The sequence below is a fragment of the Chelonia mydas genome, chromosome 2 (genome assembly GCF_015237465.2).
Source record: "Chelonia mydas isolate rCheMyd1 chromosome 2, rCheMyd1.pri.v2, whole genome shotgun sequence".
Lineage (NCBI taxonomy): Eukaryota > Metazoa > Chordata > Testudines > Cheloniidae > Chelonia > Chelonia mydas.
In genome coordinates this window covers 186000511-186020395 of record NC_057850.1, presented here as the reverse complement: position 1 = coordinate 186020395, position 19885 = coordinate 186000511, and the positions used below count along the sequence as shown (strand labels likewise).

At 42.8% G+C, this 19885-nt stretch overlaps 1 protein-coding gene across 1 annotated transcript in view; it reads left to right on the top strand.

The window, feature by feature from the left end:
- LOC119565474 (collagen alpha-6(VI) chain-like) overlaps nt 1-19885 on the top strand; it is a 38400-nt gene that overhangs the window by 14095 nt on the left and 4420 nt on the right. The window contains exons 2-4 of the mRNA XM_037891556.1: nt 14460-15020; nt 16317-16874; nt 19101-19676. Of these exons, the coding sequence (XP_037747484.1) occupies nt 14460-15020; nt 16317-16874; nt 19101-19676 (1695 nt within the window). The remainder of the gene's footprint in view (nt 1-14459; nt 15021-16316; nt 16875-19100; nt 19677-19885) is intronic.

Sequence of the window (19885 nt, the reverse complement as noted above, 5' to 3'; positions counted from 1 at the left end):
CGTCACTTGAGGCACAGCGGGTAAAAAAGCCCAGGTGTTCCACACGTTGGTCATTTGTCATGTATTTTGATGAGATTGGATTGAATCTGTAAGGCCCTATGCCATACCCTGGAAGCTGCTTTTTTGAATAAATCCCTGATATCAGCTTGCTTACTTGTCTTCTGCCTCTTTTGCATAAAAGTAGAGTGCAGAATGGGCAATTGCATAACCTCCTGGGCAGTATACTAGTCCTGGTTACTAGATTGAAGATTTGTATAGGGGAATATCAGAAATGCCAGTTAATAGAGCTTTCTGGTTGATAAAGTGCCAGTTAACACAGGTTTTACTGTATATGGCTTTTAAGCATTTTTTTTTCAGTGTGTATTGATTTAAATTTTCACAGTTGCAGAAAATTAGGGGGGAGGGTCAGACAATGGGAGGGGTCAGACAATTATTTAATGACAGTACATGCCGAAAAAATTAAAGCTTTATAATAGTTAAAATGCAATTTTTCAACACCATATGTCAAAATATACAAAGTAAATAACCTTAAAAAAACTCTACGAAGTTCTCAAGCAGCATTTTTCTTTCTTTGCCTATCTGTGCATTTTGATTATTATCAGTGGAAATATTTTTTGTGGGTTTGTGTGTGTGCGTGCGCGATAAAATCAATGTTGAACAACAGTTACCAATTAAAAAATCTCCTCTTTCCAAGCCTACTCATCAGCTTGGGCACGTTCACTTTCAAATAAATGTCTAGTTTTGGCTTTTGTCATCCACTCTTGTTAACTAGTGTGTCATACTCTTCATCATAGATCTCCTCCTCCTCCTCCTAAATTCCAGCTTAGGTTTGGGGCACCAGAAGTATGTTGTAGCAGGGCAGCGTAGCTTACACTGCTGCTGCCCTTAGTGAACCTGCTCTGTGAATGAATGACTTCAGTCTCCCAGGGCTGCCAATTCCATACCTTTCAATAGCACTCAATTTAAAAATGCCATGTATGGCATGCAACTGTAAAGTATACCGCATTATCTATCTATCTACCCACTTTTTAAATGGCCATTTCCTCACTCTATATGTGGGAAACTTTCTCTTTAAAATTATTATTACTAGAATATACAGTAGATCATGGCTGTCAGTTTCTGAGGAATTTCTGTGGTCCAGCAGGAGGTATTGTTTATATAACTTACAAATAAAAGCTGGAAGAAAGGAGGAAAGTGCTTTCCAGCTAATTATCTCTTTGTGAGCAGTCCACTTGGCACATCATTAAGCCTGTGTTTCTCCATCTTTGCAGCATTTCTCCCTAAAGAGGGATGAGGGTCACCTCATTATCCTGGCAGTAAAAAGAACTTGTGAAAAGAAGCATCGGAAGGGATTAATATAGATAAATTAAGAAAACATCAGCACCCTTTCTAAAAGCTGCTGAGAAAAAAAAAACCTTGCCCAAGGCTGCTACCCAGCCCTCAGCTGCAGAATTTACAGGAATAACTGATGCTCAAAGTGAAAATCAGGTTAATAAGAAACCCAGGAGAGTGACAAAGCCCTGAGCTTCACCCTCACAGCTGCTGTTGGCAGTGAACTCAGCACTGAAGACCAACCTTCTTCACTGTGTGAGAGACAGGGAGAGATTATTTCTGGTGGTTTGGAAGCCTTTGAAAGATACATATTTTAATTGTCATCACGGGAGGGCTTTTTTGGCAAACTACTGATAGAGTTGCTTTTAAAAGGGGTTCAGTCTTTCCTGAGCCACTTTGGAGGGTCTAAAGTTTTGAGCTGATAAACATCTTCCCTTTATGTGGTAAGTATCACAAGCTGTCTTCTGCATTACCAAGGAAAGCTACAAAATTACATTTCACTCTGTGGCAAGTTTTGCATTTAAATATACTGTTAGTCTGAAATTTTCACTCTGAAGTTTTGGTAATATACAGATTTTTCTCTAAAATCTCTTGAACTTTGATTTGTATATAGATCTATCAGTATAATCTTTTTCTCTCTCCCCCTTATTTATATTATTATATATAGGCAATGTGTGTACACATATTTAAGTTTAACTTTTTAATTTTGAATTTCCTGAGTATGCAATGCTTGTTTTTAAGATAATTATGATGTTCTTGTAATGTTTTAGACTCTTAAATTACTGATACATTTGCCCAACCCTAATGCCAGATAAATGTTTTACTTTTTTTGTTCACAAATATAGTAAAGGGGAAGGATGCTCCAGTGGCTAGGGCACTAGCTTAGGATGTAGGAGATCCTGCTTCTATTCGCTTCTCTGCCATGGACCTCCTTTGTGACCTTGGGCAAGTCATTTAGCCCCTCTGTCGCTCACATCCCCATCTGTAAAACTGGAATGATAACACTTCTTCATAGGGCTGTTGTGGGGATAAATACATTCAAGACAGTGATGTGCTTTGAGCTTCACAGATAAGAAGTGCTATATAAGAACTAGGCATTATTATTAACACTCCATAAGGCATCCATTTCTTTCTCCATCAGATACCAATAAGCCATATGTACCCCCTTAGTCATACTCGCACTCTTAACACAATAATCAACTTCTGTGATGGTAAGGTGGAATGATGTTACATGTATATGGACTGTATGAAAGTCAGATGTGCCAGTTTCTTGATACAAAAGTGTATAAGGTCGAAACTAAGATTTTTGAAACTAAGAGCACAGGTTTGCTAAAATTGGGGTACATATGGCTTTTCAGTATCTGCTAGAGATGGAAGTGAAAGAGTTATTGATAATGTTGGAGGGTATGAGAAAGTGGCAATGAATGCCAGAGGTTTTTCCCTTCATATCTTATATCAATGTTTTTAAAATTTTGGGTGAGTATGATATGTCCTGCTGCCATCTTAACTATGATGAAAGTTTCTGCTTGTGTTAATGTATTGTATATAAAGCTATACATATACACACTGTACTTTTTGTATATTAAAAGATGCTGGTTTGCAAATGAAGGTGTTACATTCTTTGAAAATCTAATATCCCCAAGATAATTTCATTCTTATTCTGATCTGGATATTTCACAAAACTCCAGCATTTATTTTTTTAGTATTTTACTCTTACAAATCAACTTAACATATAGATTATGAAGAATTCCCTAGGTTTGTCTTATTTATAATCACATATTTTTTTCCATTTATGCTCTCATTTGAAGATATTGAGGCATGGTAGTAATTTATATTTGATAAATTATTCCACTAGAACAGTGGTGGACAACCTGCGGCCTCCAGGCCGCGCGCGGCCCGTCAGGGTAATCTGCTGGCGGGCCACGAGACAATTTGTGTACATCGACTGTCCGCAGGCACGGCTGCCCGCAGCTCCCAGTGGCCGCAGTTCACCATTCCCGGCCAATGGGAACTGCAGGCAGCCATGCCTGCAGACGGTCGATGTAAACAAACTGTCTCACATCCCGCCAGCGGATTACCCTGATGGGCCGTGTGTGGGCCACAGGTTGCCCACCACTGCACTAGAAATACATGCATCTAAAGGAAGGTTTTTTTTAACCTCATCTAGTAAATGGATATTTTAGCCTGATGACTTTAAAGGCAGGGATTACTAGGTTTCTCAAAACTGCAAGAAGACTTGATACTAAAAAGTGACAAGTGTGTTTCACTTTTCAGGTCTTGCTAGGTCAGTGGTTCTCAACCTTTCCAGACTACCCTACCCCTTTCAGGAGTCTGATTTGTTTTGCATACTCCACGTTTCACCTCATTTTAAAACTACTTGCTTACAAATCAGACATAAAAATACAAAGGTGCCTCAGCACACTATTATTGAAATTTTAGTTTGTACTGACTTTGCTAGTGTTTATGTAGCCTGTTGTAAAACTAGGCAAATATCTACGTGGGTTGATGTACCTCCTGGAAGACCTCTGTGTACCCCCAGGGGTTGATAAGCACTGTGCTTGGTGATCCCAAAATTGCCATGATTACAAAGAGCTAGACTTTGTCCAGGACTGCATAACCACGCAGGGAAACACGATCTCCCTTCTGCCTCTGTCTAGACCTGGGCATGGAAGGGGAAAGCGATAATGTGCCTGGCTCGTTCTGCCAGAGTGAGAGACTTTCTGTAGAGAGCAGACAGAAAAACAGCCATGTTGGTATGCTAGGCCAGGAGTATAATTTACCAGTGATTGTAGCTGAGTGGTAAAAAGCAGAATCCCCAATAATATTGTTCCAGCGTTTTGAAATAGTATTGAATGTTTGCTATAACATTACATTGCCATCATCATTCAGTATAAAATGTAGTATTAGAAATTAATGATCAGCCCCCTTTCCTGCATTGCATTATCCCCCCTTCCCACTACCCACCAGAAGCTCTTCCTTGGGTGTATTGCAAAGAATAGGCTCTGCAGGGACTCACGGAGAGGGAGGTCCCATTCAGGAGAAGGAGGGGCCCATATTAGTGGAGGCGTTGAATACTTTTAAAGAAAATGCAAGTGTTTCCCAGAGGGGCAATTTCCTTCCGTCACCTTCCATGCCTCCTCCACCCAGAGGCTTTTACTGCTCCAACTCCCCTTCCTGGAAACTTTTTCTAACCCTGCCCTTCCATTGTCTTCCCGTTGAAAAAGCCTGCCATTACGTCTGCCCCAAAACCTAGGCCACCAAAGGCAGGCCCCAGGCAAGGTGTACTATGACTGTGACACTGCATTGTTTGCACATTCCTAAGAGGAACAGTTCTGCTCTCCTCCTGTGCAACTGCCTTCCCAGCAGGTATTTATGATTATAGTAACAGTTGCTTGAAACAGCATTTACTTCCACTTCCTGCTTGAACCCCTGTGGTGAAGGATTTGTTGGTTAGTTGGCATGTTTATGTTTTGTTTCTTGTAGAGATGGGCATGCCTGGCCGATGGCAGCTTGGTTCCTGCAGAAGGAATGTTGCTACGGGGTAGAGGGCTGTCAGAGGAGAGGCACCAAGAAGCCACCCCTTTGTGGGATGGGAAGCTTACTCTTCCCTGTAGTTCAGCAGACTCTATGGGGCTGAGAGGCAGCACCCTTCCCTTCTTGGTGGCTCTACCGATCCCTCCAACTGAGGGGACAATTCAAAGGTAATCCCTTGAAGTTGAAGTTGAAATTTATTGGCCCCCTCTCTCCTGTCACATGAGTATTTCTGGGGAGTGTACACTTTGGCTCTTTGAGTGTCGATTTTCTGATGTGGAAGATACAAGTAAAGCCCTTGTCCTTACAGCATTATCATTCTGTCGGTTGGCTGTCCCTTTTACCTGTGAATTTTACTTAATTTCCCCTGCTTCTCCTTGTGGAAACCATCAACAACCAGCAGAGTTATGTTGTGGGGAGCCGAGCTTAGCACTCTCTAATCGAGATTGCTGCAGCACATTGGCTACTCCCATTATGGGGTAGAATATCTCTTTTGCCTGATGGCACCTTAGAGACTAACCAATTTATCTGAGCATAAGCTTTCGTGAGCTACAGCTCACTTCATCGGATGCATTCAGTGGAAAATACAGCTCACGAAAGCTTATGCTCAAATAAATTGGTTAGTCTCTAAGGTGCCACTAGTACTCCTTTTCTTTTTACCAATATAGACTAACACGGCTGCTATTCTGAAACCTTTTGCCTGATGTGATCTTAAATTAAACTATTTTCCCTGATTCTTGTTTACAGTGTCACCTGAAAGTGAGAACAGGTGTTCTCATGGTATTGTTGTAGCCGGCATACCAAGATATTTACGTGCCAGATGGGCTAAAGATTAGGAAGACCAGACAGCAAATGTGAAAAATCGGGACACCGGGGGGGGGGGGGGGGGGGGGGGGGGGAATAGGAGCCTATATAAGAAAAAGACCCAAAAATCGGGACTGTCCCTATAAAATCGGGACATCTGGTCACCCAACTAAAGATTCATATGTCCCTTCATGCTTCACACCATTCCAGGGGACATGCACCCATGCTGATGATGGGTTCTGCTCGATAACAATCCAAAGCAGTGCAGGCCAATGCATGTTCATTTTCATTATCTGAGTCAGATGCCACCAACAGAAGGTTGATTTTTTTTTTTTTTGGTGGTTCGGGTTCTGTAGTTTCTGCATTGGAGTGTTGCTTTTAAAACTTTTGAAAGGATGCTCCACACCCCATCCCTCTCAGATTTTGGAAGGCACTTCAGATTCTTAAACCTTGGGTAGAGTGCTATAGCTACCTTAAGAAATCTCACATTGGTACCTTCTTTGCGTTTTGTCAAATCTGCAGCGAAAGTGTTCTTAAAATGAACAACATGTGCTGGGTCATCATCTGAGACTGCCCTAACATGAAATATATGGCAGAATAGGGGCAAAACAGAGCAGGGGACATACAATTCTTCCCCAAGGAGTTCAGTCACAAATTTAATTAATGCATTATTTTTTTTAAACGAGCGTCATCAGCACGGAAGCATGTCCTCTGAAATGGTGGCCAAAGCATGAAGGGGCACATGAATGTTTAGCATATCTGGCACATAAATACCTTGTAATGCCAGCTACAAAAGTGCCGTACAAATGCCTGTTCTCACTTTCTGGTGACATTGTAAATAAGAAGAGGGCAGCATTATCTCCTGTAAATGTAAATAAACTTGTTTGTCTGAGCAATTGGCTGAACAAGAAGTAGGACTGAATGAACTTGTAGGCTCTGAAGTTTTACTTTGTTTTGTTTTTCAGTACAATTATGTAACAAAAAAAATCTACAATTGTAAATTGCACTTTCATGACAAAGAGATTGCACTACAGTATTTATATGAGGTGAATTAAAAAATACTATTTCTTTTGTTTATAATTTTTACAGTGCAAATATTTATAATAAAAATAATATACACTTTATTTCAATTACAACACAGAATACAGTATATGAAAATGTAGAAAAATATCCAAAATATTTAACACATTTCAATTGGTATTCTATTGCTTAACAGTGCGATTAAAATTGCGATTAATCTTTTAAATCTTTATTAATTTTTTTGAGTTAATCATGTGAGTTAACTGCGATTCATCGACAGCCCTAAATGTAATACAATGAAACCGACCCTGAATTTGTAAGATGTCTCACAAATCGCAAGATTGAAAAAAAGTTATATCTAACTTGCCTCCTCTCCTAAAGCCTTTTCTTCTTATAAATGCAATTGGACAGTATTTGCATGTACCATGAAAATTTATATTGTCTGTCAAGCCATAGATTCTGTCTGCTTTCCAAAAGATTAGTATTCCATTCGCTATATTTTCTACAGTCAAACATAGTTTTCAAGCCACTGACAGTGTGTAATCGAACTACATTTTTTTCAGCTGTTTCTTGCGATTGTGCTGATTATTTAAAGAAAGATAATAAAGTCAGAAAACAAAGTGTGGAATCTAAACTATGCTGGATAGTGTAATTTTGATTTACCTTCATAGAAATTGGCTTTGTCACACAGATTCCAAAAATTCCAAGCCTGAATTCATCTCTATGATACTGATGCAGAGCCCTGCATCAGGGACTAAGAAGGGAGGCAATGTGATTCCTCTTCCTTGAGGCTTCAAAGAGCTGATTAGTTCCCCAATACAATTTAGGGAAGCCCTTAACATTGGCTTAACTTGAACCCAGCTGGCCATGGTCCGTATGAGTTTTCTGGCAGCTAGGGAACAGCTGTCAATAAGACTGCCTCTGCCACACCTCCAACCCCCATGAAAATGCCCTGGTACGCTCCCGATGCTGGGGATTTACGTAACAGGGATGGGGGCATGCAGCGCTTGCTGAACCAACTCTACAACTGTCAGAGAGCTCCTTGAACACAGGATATTCTTTGAGGGACGTTACAGATGTTTTGCTTAGAAGTGTGGCCACAGGAGCAACTGTTCATTCTGTCATTGCCTCAGCCTGTTGGCCATTTGGCAGGGCTCCTTCTGCTTGTACTGCCCTGCTCCTCATCTTGAAGCTGCCTACTGGGTCCCATTCTCCACTGGGCCGGAAGGACAAGGATTTGTGTTAAGGCTGTTAAGTGTATGGCAGTTGCAGGTATAGATCAGAGTGGAGTTTTTTGAGTGTGCATACACCCATAAGGCAATTTCCCTTTACAGATCAGTTTATTTTATGGACTCAGTTCTGATTTTAAAGATGCAAGGTCACACATCACTGACAGTAGGGTCAGCCTTATGCAGCTTGTCCCGCTCCCTCCACTATCCTCCACCGGAGTGGAGGACCTTGAAGGGTGCAGACTGATGTTTGATTCCAGTGCTTGTGGAAAGGAGGTAGGGGCTGCAGATCGTCCATGCAAGGAATCTGCACCAACTGCATGCCCCAGCACCCCAGGAGCTCCCTGCATCACAAGGCAGAGAGCGTCTTTGCTAGGGATGGTGGTTCCAAAATAAAGCAGATTCATTGGGTAATATTCCCTGTGAGAGTGGCTGCAACTGGTGTACAGGTGATGTAGCTTTTAGTCAGCAGTAGTTGCTGCAAAGTGGTTCATAACCAATCTATGATCTGGGCAGAGGATTCCATCTCCCATATGCTTCCTCTAGAGGGTAGTCCATTTACTCCTAACTGTGCAGTGGGTCCAGGATTTGGACTTCTATGCAGATTGTCATAGTAAGTGTAGCCACAGCCCTTACAAAGCAGACATTGGTTAATAAAGGAATAAACCATAAACGAAACAAGCTGGCTTCCATCTGTTGTGGGACCAGAGACTGCACCCTTGCTGGGACTTTCAGTATAGCACAGAGACATCTAGTGGCCAAATGACATACTTACAAGTAAATATCTTTAACTTAGGCTTGAATAGAGACTGGGAGTGGATGGGTCATTACACAAAGTAAAACTATTCCCACCCCCCCCGGACTGTTCCTCAGACGTTCTTGTCAACTGCTGGAAATGGCCCACCTTGATTATCACTACAAAAGGTTCCCCCCCCCCCCCCGCTCTCCTGCTGGTAATAGCTCACCTTAAGTGATCACTCTCGTTACAGTGTGTATGGTAACACCCATTGTTTCATGTTCTCTATGTATATAAATCGCCCCACTGTATTTTCCACTGCATGCATCCGATGAAGTGAGCTGTAGCTCACGAAAGCTTATGCTCAAATAAATTGTTTAGTCTCTAAGGTGCCACAAGTCCCTCTTTTCTTTTGCGAATACAGACTAACACGGCTGCTACTCTGAAACCTACCTAACCTATTGACACAGTTAGTACTTCCATAGACAAGTAACTCAGCAACAAGTTGTTACGGACTCACAGGACTCATGCTCTCTCTCGGCTCCCTGGGAGGAACCCCCTTCAGTGCGAGAGTCCTTCTCAGGAGCCCACTCTCTCTCGGGGGTTAAGCTGTAGGCTCCACTGCCTCCTGGGACCGCACCACTCTGAGCCTTCAGCATGCCTGTCTCTCGCTGTGAGCCCCCACAGGGAGCCCACTCGACCTGGACCCCCAGGGCCACCACATCCAGAGGGGATAATGCAACCCCGATCTCTAGACTACAGCAACTCAGCCAGTGTAAAATGGAAGGGTTTATTGAGCGTCTGTAAAAAGCATAAGAGGCTCTCAGGGCTCTCGGGCCTAACATCCCTCAGCAAAGTACATCTAGGTCTCGTGTCACAATGGAATGCAGAGAGCCATTTCATTGTACAGCTACCACTATAAATCTCTATTCTCGTTTAAGCTGTATTTTATTTAGTTAAATATTATGTTTTAATAGCTATACACAAGGGGCACATAAAAACACCCATAAAACATGAACTCTTAGGAGTTTCTTTATATTAAACCTGAAATGCAGAGAAACATGTAGTTGGAAGGAACAGTGGTAGCATTTTAAACTGCCTTTCATCATTGCAGAGAGCCTCATGTGCAATAATAGTCATAATTTGTAGTGATCTTTAGTGTTGCATTGGTATTCAATTACATTATAAGGCAATGTCCAAATCTTGGCAGGCCAGCAGGTTCTCTCTAGAGCCAAAAGGCTCTTCAGGGTTTGCTTTCTAGTAAAAATACAGCAATTACTGATTTCTTTATGATGCGGGAGAGAGACAGGGAGTAGTTGCAGGAGACAGGAGCCTACTTAGTACTCCTTGATTGAGGGGAGCTGGGAGGAAAATGGGAGCAGTAGAGGCCCAGGGAAGTAGGATATGAACCCCAGAGCCTGTCTTGTCCCTGCCTCCTCCTGCCTGTGCTCAGCTTCTGCTCCCAGCTGGGGGCTCTGCTGTAAGGTTGGCCCCGTGACTCATTGCTGACTCTGGGTCTACCCTGTGCTCCTGGGCTCTTCGACCCCCATGCTTCACTGCTCAGCCCTGGCTGCAGTGTGCCTTGCTGAGCCATCTCTTAGCGCCCCCAGTCTGCCATGCTAGGGCTTGGCACTTGCCGGCTCAGAGGATGCTCTGGAGCTGGGGAGGGAAAGGGGCCAGAGCCATAAATGAAGGTTTTTTGTTTGGCCCACCGGACACCAGCTGTTTCTTCCTGCTCCTCACTGGTGGGTCTGCTCTAAGGGCAGCTCCATGACCCGGCTCAAGTGCGCCCCGGGCTTCCAGCAGCAGTGTCCTTGCATTCCCCTGCTAGGCGGCCCCTTTCCCTCCCAGGCTGCAGTGTCCTCCAAACCAGCAGGTGCTGGGCCCGGGCAGGGCACTTGGAGGCAGGTCAGCATGGGGATGCTGCAGCTGGGACTGAGAAGCGGCTGGAGCTGCTGGGAGCCCGCTGTCCAGGGCAGAGCTGGAGCCAGGTATTGGGGAAGTCCTTACAGTAGAGCTCACAGCAGGGAGCGGGGTGGAACAGCTGATGCCCAGTGGGCCAGACGGAAGGCCCTCAGGGGCCAGACCTGGGCCCCAGGCAGGCCACTGATTGAAGAACACTGCAGTATTTCCTAATGACCCTCATCAAGGGTTAGGGCCCCATTGTACTAGGCACTGTCCCTCCCCCAGAGAGGTTGCAATCTAGCAGTTAGAAAGTACGGGGCAGGAGAATAAACTAACAAATGGGAGGGCAGTGAGAGAAGGAAAAACTAACAGTAGAACCAGGGCCAATGGGAGCTGCGGAGTCGGCGCTTGAGGCGGGGGCAGCACAAGGAGCTTCCCTGATCACCCCGAGCCGAGCGACCGTGGGGGCATGCTGGCCACTTCCAGGAACTGCACGGAGCCATGGCAGGTAGGGAGCCTGCCTTAGCCCTGCTGCACCACTGACTGGACTATTACGCTGACCAGAGCCGCCAGGGTCCCCTTTTGACCGGGTGTTCCAGTCGAAAACCAGCTGCCTGGCACCCCTAAGCCAGGCACATTTGCATAACTCAGTGTGGTCTCAGTAACAGCTGGCTGCCAGCCTAATCAGTCCCAGGTGGCAATGGTTTGTAGGCTTGTATCTTTTAAAAGTAAGTTTCAAGGAAGAATCTCAGTGAGAATAAGGTGATGGCTTGTGAATGTTGTCAGAAGGTTCTTCTGCAGCATGTGGGGTGGCATGGGAAAAAGCAGGAAGGTGCTTCTGAGACAAGGAGATAAATGGATGCTCAAGGTTGTAACTGGCAGAGCGAAGGTGAGGGTCAGGCCCATAATAAGAAACTAGATTTGAAAGGTAAGGGGCCGCTGATTCAGTAGAGAAGGGTGTGACTGTGCCCCCCAGAAGGCTTTATGGAAATATGCTTATGAATATATATATGACATAACTGGAATATGTTTTATGCTACCTATGACAGGTAACATATATCTGTAAAGGTTATGATCTACTGAATCTATTAATCCTATTTGTATGCATGTATCATTTTTGTATTCGAAGTTATGAATATTGGCTGTGTACTGGCTTGATTTGTAGCCTTTGTAAAGCATTTGGTCAGCTTCTTGAGAAAAGAATGTGTGAATTAAGTGCCCAATCAAGAACCACTTAAGCCAACAATGAACTTGAAGACGCCAATCCACATCTGAGCTTTCCCAGGAATGTGGCTTGGCTGGTAAGAAACTGAGTCCTGCATGGACATGTGACTTGCCCATGGGACTCCAAAATTCCATCTTGGAGCTGAACTTTGCATAGGCGAGAGGAGGGGGTCTCCACCCACAAGAGAAAGTCTATTTAAGCCCGTGGGAGACCTCCTCCATTTTGTCTTCAGCTGGCTAAAAAGAGAGCCTCTCCACCCCCAAGGATACTTGAAAGAAACTGGAACAAAGGACAGCAACTACAGGGGGTGTGAGTGATTGCTGACGCAGACTAGAAGGAGACTAGTCTGTAAAGGGAAGCTTACTGCATGAGGTTTTTGTCTATATTCAGTTTTCTTAGACATAGACTTGAGTGTTCTATTTTATTTTGTTTGGTAATTCACTTTGTTCTGCTTGTTACTACTTGGAACCATTTAAATCCCACTTTCTGTATTTAATAAAATCATTTTTTAGTTATTAATTAACCTAGAGTATGTATTAATACCTGGGGCGGCGGGGGGGGGGGGGGGGGGGAACAGCTGTGCATATCTCTCTATCAGTGTTATAGAGGGCCAACAATTTATGAGTTTACCCTGTATAAGCTTAAAACAGGGTAAAACAGATTTATTTGGGGTTTGGATCCCACTGGGAGTTGGGCATCTGAGTGTTAAAGACAGGAATACTTCTTAAGTTGCTTTCTGTTAAGTCTGCAGCTTTGGGGCACATGGTTCAGACCCTGGGTCTGTGTTGGAGTAGACTGGCATGTCTGGCTCAGCAAGGCAGGGTGCTGGAGTCCCAAGCTGGCAGGGAAAGCAGGGGCAGAAGTAGTTTTGGCACATCAGATGGCAGCCCCAAGGGTGTTTAAGGGGAAGCCAGTGGAGGGGTACAAAGGGGAAATGATGTCATCAAAATCACCTTGGAAACATTTTAAATAGCTTTTAAGTGGGAAGGTTGGAGGCATCAGTGCCACACAGGTGAGATTACAATAATTAATGTCTGATTTCATGGATAAAGAAGAAGACAATGAACCCTTTACCATTTTCCTGTTTCTTTATCTGGAGTGCTTTAGATTCTTATAACAGTATATTGGGATTGGACTACATCTTTCCCAACCCTATAAGTTTCCTTATACTAGTGTATTATGCAGTCATGTTCCAGGGTCCTTTTGATATTTGATATATGGGATTTTTATTTTATTTTTCCAGCATGAAAGCTTGGAACATTCATTCATAATATGAAGATGCTGCTGACTTTGTTTCTCTTCCTTATTGGGAGTCAAACTTCAGTAATTCAGACACTTGGTATGTCAGTATCCTTTGTATTCTGTTGTATTATGTGATTTTTTTTTTAAAAAAACCACCAATATTTAGTCTTCAATTTTCCCAATTGTGAAGCCTGAGACTCTTGAGTCAGGATCTCTATACCTTATGAGACTTTGTATAATAGACTGAAACTGTGTTTGGATAATGGAGATGGACATTAGATTTACATATTAGGTTGATCAGTGCTCTTGTAAACCTTGACAGACTTACATAGATTAGGGCCAAATTCAGAGGTGAAAATGCAGATAGTGTATAAATGAAGCCCACACTTGTAATTTAGTTATTTTCAAGTGGGTACCTGGGATTTAATAACTCAGCATGTGCAAAAGGAGGATCCATTCCTGCACCCTACTCACATGAGTTCTGTTGGGGTCACTGGGATTCTACATGTAACGTTCTGCAGAACTGGGTCTTTGGTATAAATCCCAGGCACAGTGAGAGCTAAATTGTGGCATTGCATGTGTTGTAAGCTGTGAGTTGATGGTGACCCCTCCCAAACAAGGCATACAGGTTACATCAGTGGCTTTGCTTCATGGAGTTCCTCTTCTGGAGATCTGTAGAGTGGCAACATGGAGCTCTATGCACACTTTTACTAGGCATTATGCCCTTGAATGAATCTATTCAGCATATGTATCCTTTCAGATTGCAGGATCACGCTGCCAAACACATCAGGGTTCCCTGCACCTTCCTCATTGAGTACTGCTTGTGAGTAACCTTGAATTGAATACACATAGGGACCGTCATTTGAAGAAGAAATTCTGGTTACTTACCTTACAGTAACTGGTGTTCTTCACGATGTGTGGTCCTGATCTGTATTCCACTACCCACCCTCCTTCCACTCTGCTTCTGATCCCTTCCTTGGGTTATTCATGGAACTGGAGGAGGTGGTCAGTCCATGTGGTCCCTTATGCCCTCGACTTGGAGCACAAGGAGGAGATGGGCACTGATGCAGCCCAAGAGACACTGCTGTTGAAAAATCTTCTGGTCTTAGGCACATGGAGTGCATGCGCACCTCGAGTGGCGTACAGATAGGGATCACATAACTTGAAGAACTCCAGTTGTCATAAGGTAAGTAATCAGCATTTCTCAGACATTGTTACTTTACATTGAGGTTACGGCCACTTTGCACCATGATCACCTCACTCTCTGGCAGATTTTCTGCCGCTGTGGAACTCCACCTGGGTTTGTGTCATTGTATAAATACTGGTTGACTCTGGGCCCTAATTACATGTCTATCTGCTTTGGTGCTTCTCTCAGTGTTTCTCTTTACATTTTGTTCTCGCACTAATTCTGTATACAATTTCTTTTTCCATGTAGGATCTGTGGTCACAGAGGAAGCTGATATTTATGTGCTCATTGATGGCTCAACAAGCATTCTTCCTAATGACTTTGGAGACATCAAAAATTTTTTGAAGGAAGTGGTTAAGATGTTTAACATAGGGCCGAATAAAGTTCGCTTTGGAGCCGTGCAGTACTCACATGTCAAAAGACTGGAGTTTGAACTTCATGAATACAACAAAACAAACGATTTAGAGATGGCCATTGACAACATTAGGCAAATTGACGGGAATACCTATATTGGAGAAGCTTTGACTTTCATGCAGCCACTGTTCAAAAAGGCAAGGGAGCAGAGAGCCGGCAGGGTGCCTTGTCACCTCATTGTCCTAACAGATGGGGAGTCACATGACAGTGTGAAGGAGCCTGCTGAGAGCCTGAGGAATGAGAAGGTTAATATTTATGCCATTGGTGTAAAAGATGCAAATGAAGCACAGCTACATGAGATTGCAGGGTCAGAGAGCAGGACTTTCTTTGTGCAAGAGTTTGACTCTTTGAAAAACATAAAAAATGAAATTGTTCAAGTGATCCGTTCTGAAGAAGGTAAGGAAAATTTTGATTTGCCCTTTGAACTCATAGTGCTAATTGAACATGGAGCCTCCTCTTATATAACAAACAATTTCAAATTCAAAACATGATAAGCATATAACTCCAGCCTGAATAACTGAAATGTATAAATATACTTTGAACTGAGATGGCTGTCCGCAAGCCAATTATAAATAATGCAGTTTTCTTTCTTTCTTAAATCTATTATGTGTATGTTCATCATATGCTTTAAAAAAGCAAGGGTATTTTTATTTGGTTTCAATCACAGCATCAAAGCACTCCTTTTCCTTCCTCCTTTTTTCCCTCAGCTTTGTAACAAACAAGATGGCTTTTCAACTGAAGAGGGTAGTCCTACATCAAGTAATGTGTTTTCCAACTTGTCATGTTGTGTTGCTATTGCCCCAGTGTAAATACCTGTGTCATGAATTGTTCAGGTGCCCACAGAGCACTAACCCTACCATCAGTCTGCAGTCAGGCAAGATGGCATTTAAGATCATTGTCTTTGTAAGACTGTAATGCTCAATAGCCTTCAACCCCACCACCATCCACCATCCACCAACCACACACACAAAGAGTAAGAGGAACACAAATGCAAGCTAAATTCTCTAGCAGTGAGCTATGTCAAGCTGGTGATTGTGATTAACAGGTACATTATGAGAATGCTAGTGTCATATGCTTATACACAGCTGTAAACACCTGAATCTTTTGTGCCTCTATTGATTTGTGAACCACAGAATCTTTTTCTGTTCGGAAATGGAAGTGGCTCAGACAACAATATCTCTCCTGTGTGTGTAAATGCATGTACCTAGCAAACCTCTCCTTAGCAATCCTACTAAACTTATAGTAGTGCTGTCCAGTGTCATGCAACCCGGGTGGCACTCACACAAGCAGCAGCCCTGTCACACCTGTGCTCAGCCCATCCGGATCCTCGTTCACCCAGTCAGGCTGCAGGGACAGCTCTGCAGTTGATTCTCCTGGAAGCTACTGTGACACTTGGGTGACCTCTCTGCCTCACTTCTAGCTGCTCCCTAGTAGATTCTAATGCATGGCAGCAACCGGAGAAGGGGGCAGTAACAGCATGTGAGAGAGGGCCCCAGGCTCCCCGACCTAGCTATTCTCCAGAGAGCACCCACCCATCCATTCACCTACCTCATTATTCCCCCATTTACCCAGCACAGCCAGAAATCTTAGCACCCACCCATCTATCCCAGACCATCCTGCCCCAGTTAAGTCTATTTACTTATTTTTAATGTAAAGCCTGGGTTATACTAATATAAATGTTTTCTTCTATAGCCTGCAAAGAAACGACAGCTGACATCATGTTTCTAGTGGACAGTTCTGGAAGCATAGGACCAGAGAACTTTTTGAAAATGAAAAACTTTATGAGAGAACTGGTGAACAAATCTGACATCAGCACAGACCGAGTGCAGGTTGGGGTCGTCCAGTTCAGTGGCACAAACAAGGAAGAGTTCCAGCTTGACCAATACTTTTCAAAAAGTGACATTTTCAGTGCTATTGATAGAATGTCTCTTATAGGGGAAAATACACTAACAGGAAGCGCATTGACATTTGTGGCTGATTATTTCAAGCCTCCCAAAGGTGCGCGTCCAGCTGTCAAAAAGATTCTTATCCTGATAACAGATGGGGAAGCGCAGGATGAAGTAAAAAGTCCAGCAAGAGACCTACGTGATCAAGGTGTTGTTATCTACTCTATTGGGGTGTTTAATGCAAATAAAAATCAGCTGGAAGAGATTAGTGGGAAGCGTGAGCTGGTTTTTTACGTCGAGAAGTTTGATATTCTGAAGCACATAGAAGATGAGATCATCTTTGGAATATGCAGGCTTCATGAGGGTAAATAAGTATTGCAGTTTTCAATAACTCATATCTATTCTGTGTAGGAATTTTGCTCTGTCCAAATAGTTGAGTATTGTAATAAAGTAAATAAACAGGCATGCTTTCTCCTTGCAATGCCATCTTCTCTTGGAGATGCCTACAGGGATGAGAAGCATGCGAGAAAATGAAGGTAGAATTTGGATCACAGTACCAGGAGGTCTGTCCTATTAGCTTTGAAAGATGCTATATTCTCTCAAACAAATAATATAAATTTCATAATATTTTAAAAGTACAATATGTGTGCTAATGTGTGTAAGAAAAGACTAAGAATCTGATTTTCCCTTGTACTAAGGACTCCTTTGTGGTGTTCTGGCAGTGTAAAACATCCTTGGGGACTGATTCTTGTTTACACTAATGGCCTAGTTCTGCCCTCATTTACAAGGGAGCAACTTTTATTGAAGTCACAGAAATTGTACACATGTAAATGAGGGCAGAAATGGGCCCTATAGGTTGTATTTCCCCGATAGACTTTAGTTGTACTCATTTACACAGGAACCATGAATGGCCTAGAAGATAGGTACACACACACACACAGTCTGGCCCCTTTCCATGTTGCCAGCAATACAGCACCGGAAACTAGTTTTGTTGGAACCGTATTTACAAGTTTCAGTTTGGGTTCCAGAGGTGGTTCAAACCCAATGTAGCCAAGGCTTTTAAGAAAATGTGTTGACAGAAGCATTTAAATAGGTGCAAAAGAGGCATAAAACAGTATACAGATAGATGAAAATGGTAGTGAGTACCACATGCTACTAATTTTTGGGGGGCCTAGTCCAGGACTGTGTGAAACGAACTCTCACAGAAACTAAGGACCGTCACAAACCTCTCCACCTTCCACTCCAAGTGCAAGGTGTTTTCCTTTGACCTGACCTTCTCTAACATAAATATATGGGGAGTGGGGGTGACATTCAAAACAACTCACTAAACACACTTTTGCTCCTGGGGAGAAGATGAGAGGAAAAACACACACTGCTTAATACATGGCTGGAAGGCACACAGGCATATTAAGGTGATGATTGCAGTATAAGAACCTATATAGACTAAAATAGAATGATAACCATCTGTGCAAACACTTCCCTGCAGAGGCTGCTATCCAAACATTGCACAGCTTGCTGGTGCATAAGAACCTGAAAAATGGAATAGCCCAGGGCCAGGTTATGCCTGGCCCCATACATGGTTGTGCAACAGGGCTGGGGAGAGCACAAGGAGTCTCCCTCCTCTTTGCACATTGCATGTTCCATTTCAGGGGCTTACAGGACTGAGATCTGGGTCTTTTTTGCACTCACTTATCCAATTGCACAAAACACATCTTTGCTGTTGTAAAGTGAGAACAGATCCAAACCTGCCACTGTGTTATGCCCTGAAAGGTATATATTTTGTTCCATGTTTATGAGCTACAATGTCCTCCTTATGAAACTGTTAATCGGGTATTGACTTCCCATCTCCTTGTCATAAATGCTGATCTTTAGTTTAGGAGTAGTTTTAATGGGTTTCACAAGAGTCCCATTCAGCCCTTTTTGGTCACCGCAACATCGGGCCTTGGGGACTGTGCAGGGGTGGCAGGGCTTCAGTCTCCAAACTGAACATCTTTCTTACACAAAGAAAAAAAATTGCAATAGATCCAAAGCACAAAATAAATTCTGCTATCATTGATGCCTGGTGGGTCTCCATGCATTTCAGTGTGGTTGCATAGATGCAAATGGCAGCAGAATTTGGCTGTGTGTATGATGACTCTGTAGAACAAGGGTCACAGAAATTTGACAACTTCAACAATGAAAAACTTAAAATATGTTTTTGGGGAAAACAAAAGCTTTTAATTGGTGCTTGTATTCTATTAGAATACAGATTCATAGATTTTTAAGGCCGGAAGAGGCCATTACGATCATCTAGCCTGATCCCATTCGGTTGTGTTACTATTCATTTCTTTCCCCCGTCCCTCTGGATTTTAGATTAAGTTGAAACGATCAGTTATTTTAGGATTAGTGGTTAGGCTCTTCTGTTGTGCACTGATGGATTTTCCCAAAACATGCCTAACATAGGATGTTCAGTTGTATTGCTGCCTCCAAAAAGTGATCCAAATTCACAAGCTTTGCTTGAATACAAAGGGACTAGTAAGAGAGATTCAGTAAGAGTCCGTACGTACTTATCTGTTTGGGTTTTTTTGTTTTGTCATTTGTTCTTTTACAGAATGCAAAAGGATAGAAAGATTAGATGTTGTGTTTGTCATAGATGGATCTGGGAGCATAAGTCCCTTACAATACCAAGCCATGAAAGACTTCATGATTGCCTTGGTGAAGAAATCTGATGTCGCTCCAGATAGAGTTCAGTTTGGAGCTGTAAAATATTCTGATGAACCGGAAACGTTTTTCTACCTTAATAAGTACACAGCAAAATCCGAGATTGTTGAGGCTATCCAGAATGACGTAACTAAAGGAGGTTCAACGTATACAGCCAAGGCAATTGGCTATTCGGAAGCTCTGTTTGCTCAGGAGCATGGCAGCCGCAAAAGCAAGGGAGTTCCACAGATTCTTATAGTGATAACAGACGGTGAGTCCCATGATAAAGCACAGCTCGGTGACACAGCCAAGAGATTAAGAGACAATGGAATTATTATCTATGCTGTTGGGATAGAAGGAGCAAAACTTGATGAGCTTTTGGCCATGACTGGATCAAAAGACAAATATTACTATGTGGATACATTTGAAGGACTCAAAAACACATCTATAGCAATATCAGAAAAAATATGTGATGATTCAAAACCAGGTAAGTGTTTGTTTTACTACTCTATACAGTTTAAACTTTCCTCATCATTTTATTTAAAAATTGGCAAAGATGGGGAGACACATCTCTAAAATTTCAAAGCAATGTGTATGGCTTCATTTGTTTATCTAGCTTCCTTATGGTATTCTTTTCTCTTTAGAAAGCCACCCTATAGGGAAAAAGGGAAGTTTCTTAAAGTTTACCCTTAGTTG